The 5,000-nt window shown below is 49.7% G+C and overlaps 1 protein-coding gene across 1 annotated transcript in view; it reads right to left on the reverse strand.

Moving 5' to 3' along the window:
* LOC125951787 (ras-GEF domain-containing family member 1B) overlaps positions 1 to 5,000 on the reverse strand; it is a 22,456-nt gene that overhangs the window by 11,816 nt on the left and 5,640 nt on the right. Inside the window, exons 3-6 of the mRNA XM_049680824.1 lie at positions 4,308 to 4,315; positions 805 to 910; positions 417 to 616; positions 1 to 57 (exon numbers count right to left, since the gene is read on the reverse strand). The exon at positions 1 to 57 is cut by the window's left edge and continues 67 nt beyond it. Coding sequence (XP_049536781.1) covers positions 1 to 57; positions 417 to 616; positions 805 to 910; positions 4,308 to 4,315 — 371 coding nt within the window. The remainder of the gene's footprint in view (positions 58 to 416; positions 617 to 804; positions 911 to 4,307; positions 4,316 to 5,000) is intronic.

The raw sequence follows: 5,000 nt of genomic DNA on the forward strand, positions 1-5,000 counted from the left end.
GCTAACAAGGCACACAGTAGTTGCGATACCACACTGGCGAGTTCGGTATCCGCACATCTATCCGCAGTCAGCACGAGCAGTCCGCCGACGTTGTCCGCGGACGAGATTCGGAAGTTAATTAGAGACGAGGGAGGAAGAGAGGCAGGGCGGTAAAAGTGGAAAATCAGAATCTGCGCTAACAATGGAGAATCCCGCATCACGTGGAGAATCGAGCATTCCGCGGCCCAGCCCGGATAATCCAGTTTCCTGCTCCGGATGCTGATGAGAGCTGGTGGGCTCTCTCCACGGCGATGCTGATGATGATGATGATGATGATGATGAGTGATCCGGCCGGGCGGGCGGATTATCAATCATCGAATCACGAGCAGGACGCACCGGGCACCGGGCTGGGCACACGGTATCCCCGGATTACTCACCTAGCTACGATATGTTTCACGTGATTCATCATGCGCTCATCGCGAAAATCGTACGGGAACATCTTCGTCCACACGCCGAGCAGCGGTACGATCCGTTCGAGCGGTTCCGGTGGGCCCGGTATCGAGTCCAGCAGCTTCCCCAGCAGCTCGTACGACCGGATGAAGAACCGGGCCGACAGCAGGAACGAGAAGACGTACTCCTGTGGAAGAGGAACAGAGAGAAGGAGAGGGGAAGTCCCCCCGCGGCGTACGCCAATGACGCACAATTAACCATCGCGACGACCGTGGCTCTCTCTCTGGATGTCTCTTCTTGACGCACGCACTGCACTCTCTGCAGATGACGTCCGCCGGCGACGTCATCCATCGGCTGTCTGGTCGGGTGGCTTACCTGATCGAATTCTTCCACGCTGCTGGGCATCAGTAAATCTATTAGCGACTCCAGTGGACCGGAAACGATGGTCCCGTTACCGTACATCACGCCGCCCGTACCGAGGCTGCCCTCATACTTTTTGCGCATACCAGCCGATGACCAAAAACGAAATGCACCGCACCGGGCATCGCGTGGAACGAGACAGAAAAGGGAAATCACTGTCAGCCTTACATACACACGGACACGGACACACGAGAGCCACTACAGCGATGTTTGTTTTTTGTTCGCTGCTTTTCTTCTTGCGCAACGCTTCATTTTCCACCCGGCCGGGGCGCATTAGTCAAAGTCATTATCGTTTGCTTCTTGACAGGCACCGCACGATCCCGTCGGTGTCGATGAAGGGGGAGGGGGGGGGGAGTATTTGGTGATGAAGAACCACCACAGGAGCCAGGCCACAGTGATTTGCCCGACGGATTATTGGTTTTCGGGTTCGGGTTCGCCGGTTCGATCCGGGTTTCGCTCGTGAAGTATCCGGGAAGAGCGTGTTAGCTACTGACATGGACCATGGATGATGTCTGACCGTTCGATTGGTACTCCATCCAATGCATCCCACCCCCCTCCCCCTTCCCGGAACTGCTGATGAGGGAGAATGAAAGCGTACCGTTACACGCTTCGAGTGCGTGCTTCTTTCTTCCCCGTACCGGATTCGAAGCGAATTCGCTGTAAGGGTGTTGCAGTGTATTCTATGGTGCCGCATTCATGTTGGAAATGATTTGAGCTGCTTCGGCGGGGTATGCTGTATTCAATGCAGGTTAAAGGAGGAATCTACTGTAGTGGGAAGTATGTAGTAAATGTATGCTTCTCGATCATATGTAGAAGGCGTTTGCATTCAATTCCATTTATTTGTTTTTTTTTTTATATATTTTAATACCAGGACTCTATCCCACACATTGAAAAGTCAATGGTAGGTGCTAGTGTTAATTAAAATCCTCTTTTTATCTCTTGAGGCTGACCAAACATGTTGCATCTGCTTGGTAATTAATGAATTGCTGTGGTTTGAAATTACCAGTATTGAAAGGCAATTTTATAAATTCGAATAGTAACCTCATTTCTGTAACCGCATGAGCATGAGCGGCATGAGCTAAACAGCCTTTATAATTGATTTTTTTTTTTTGTAAAGGTATAGGTATAAAATAATGTTTTTGATCCTATTTGGACCTGCATGTTATGGCTATTTAACTGCTATTTAACTAATGTTAAGATTTTCAATATTATTGCGTTCAATTTTTGGGTCGTTTATACCAAAGCTGGTAATGATACAGCGTTTTGATAAAATGCGTAATGGTTTCTTCACAAACACCTTTCACAAATGAACCTCTAATAGCTCGTATTAGCTATACATTTACATTACCTAGATTTCAGAACCGCAAAAATTGCTACGCAACAACATTTGCAAACCACATAAATGCGTTTGGGTATGATTTGAGATTAAATATCGGTCATTATATCACAAATGCATTGCCGAAAAGAGGAAACTAGGCTTTTTGTTAAATGCAAAGTGAAGGAATCGGATTTTGTATTTCATTTAAACTGTCCAACATTTTGCTAGTCAAAGTAATGCGCATAATGTATCACAGGCGATTATTTATTCAATAGTACAAACATTAGTCGCAAAATAGGGTAATATGTTTATCCAAAACGTTCTGAATCTATTGCCCTCGGTACTCTATGTGTGGATGATTGCGCTTCAGGTTAATGGCTTTAACGGCTTGTTTTTGAATGGTTTGAGTGAAACCAACAATAAATATCCCCGATAGCACGTCGTAACATTGAAACCAACATCGTAATTGTTAGCTACATGAATTACTCAGCACCGTTGGTAGCACCGCATGCAAATGCTCCAAATTTTGGCGCCAAATTCAGTCAAACTTCGCTGCCGCTGCCGTGCATTTCGCTATAGCAACCACATCATCCTTCGGCCCTTCGATGCCACTGGCATGTATAGGCATGTGGCCAACCCCCAAAACGAATTCCATCGATATGGCCCGTATCGTGGGCCCCGTAAAATAACCGTTGAGTTTATTAGCGAGCCAGCCCCGTGCCCTGTTTGCCGGCCAAAATTGTGTTATTTATTTCCCGCATTTCCAACGTTGGTCAAATTTCCCAAGCGATGGTCTACCACACCCTCCCCATCTCTTAGCTGCCAAAGTGCCTCTGTGGATACGCCTGGCCAGCGGGCAGTGTGGGTCTCATTTGCGAACCGCCCGACTTGAAGCACGTAAAATCAATAAAATGATGCTACTGATGGGAGAGAGAGAGAGAGAGAAACGGAGAGAAAGAGAAAGAGAGAGAGAGAGACCGTAACTGACAGGATAGAAAGGGCCAAGGATGTGAGGGATGCTGCTTGCTGCTGAAAGGGGGCGGTGAAAGTGTAACGATACGTGGCAAACGAACCGGAAAACTTATGGGACTCCATTTCTACTACATTAACTACAGACAAATAACCATCGGAGGGCCCATCACACTCATCATACCCCTTTTTCGGTGTCGTGATGTTTGAGGGAGCAACCACCACCACCACCACCACCGTATAGCGCACGGAAGGGACTGCCGGCGGCTGCTGTGGCTCACGTTTTCTACTGGCCACCATTACAATTTCCTCCACCCCGTTTTCCCCTTTCCCGGCGTGCTACCCGTTGACCTTACTTACTTTCCTTTCATTTTCTAATTCAACGCCGAATGGGAGTTGAAGCAGCATCGGTTCTATGCCGGTGGGAAGGACAACATCAAAACAGCACCAACACTACCGTGAGAGCAGAAAGGCAGGAGAGGGATGGGGAGTGGTGGAGAGGGTGCTAGATCTTTGGTACATAATGGTTCGCAAGAAGTAGAAGCAGAATGAGACAAATTTAATTACATCAGCCCCGAGCTCGACGGTCTGCTCGAAGTCGCCCCCTCTTTCTTCGAGCCATTGTGTCATTGTGTTGTGGAATGTTGTTGCTCCCGAGCTGCCGAGCGAGCGAGCGAACGCTAATGGCAACGGAAATAAAGTCCTCCGTTCGTACACCGTCTTCCCAGACAATTCCGTCCCGGGCCGCCTTTTCGCCTTTCGTGCAACGATTTCGGGTGCGAAGTGTGGCAGCGGCAGCATCATCAAGGGAAAACGATTACCACCACCGTGGTGCCCGCGTGCGTGTGCCCGAACCAGAGCCCGAGGAATCGATATCAATTCACTGACAGATCGTTCAATCGACCCAGACATCGATCGATCCACGTGCGCGCCGAGACTGGCAATGATGCTGCTCGATGCTTTTCTGGTCGTCTATGGGGTTCCCTCCCTCGTGGCGGACCCCCCCCTGTTCGGATGCTGGGAATGAGAATTACCGTCTTTCGAATTGATTTCATGACAGCTATAAGCCCTCCTCACCTCTCAGGCATCTACGACCCTGTGCCGCTCGCCAACCAGCATTTGCAACAGTTTTGCCACGCCAAAGTATGTGTGTGTGTGTGTGTGTGTGCACGCGCGATGCTTCTTGTTTTGCTGCGTCGTATACATCGCTATTCGCGTGACGTACGTTCATGCTGTTTCGGGAGCAATCGTTTTGTGGGATCGTGCTGAGCCGTACCGGGAAGCAAAACGCGGAGCTCGCTCGCTTCGAAATGGTGTAACGGTGGACACAGAGGCCCCCCCTCCTTCTCGCTCCCCGCGGCCATTGCGCTTCGGTCATCAAATTCAAATGCCCCGATAATGCTCGACAACAAAGCGGACTGTCCGTTCGCGCGTAATGCTCCTTCAACCGCAATGTGATGGCCGCACTGGCTGCAAAGCAATTTTGGAGCTCCTAACAGGCGGTCGATGGAGGCGCATGGTATCGAGTGGCGGCGGTGGCCGGGATTTAACAAATGACAGAGTCATCATCAGGTTCTACTGTGGTTGTGGCTGCTGCGCCGAGAGCAGAGCAGATTGAAGTGTGTATGTGTGTGTGAGTGAGTGTGTAATCATCCAGCTGGGCGGAATTACAAAGGTTATTTTTGCCGAAATGCTCCATCGATGTGTCATCAATCATAGTATTTGATTTACGGTTCTCGAGCTCGAGCTCGAGGTATCGTGCGTTTGCCATTGCTCTGTTTGCTTCATTCGGTGCACTACCGGACCAGAGACGGCTTCGCACTTGTATAAACATGTTTCGCACAGTCCGCCGGGGAGGGGGGGA

This window comes from Anopheles darlingi, chromosome 2, assembly GCF_943734745.1.
Source record: "Anopheles darlingi chromosome 2, idAnoDarlMG_H_01, whole genome shotgun sequence".
NCBI classification, from domain to species: Eukaryota; Metazoa; Arthropoda; class Insecta; order Diptera; family Culicidae; genus Anopheles; species Anopheles darlingi.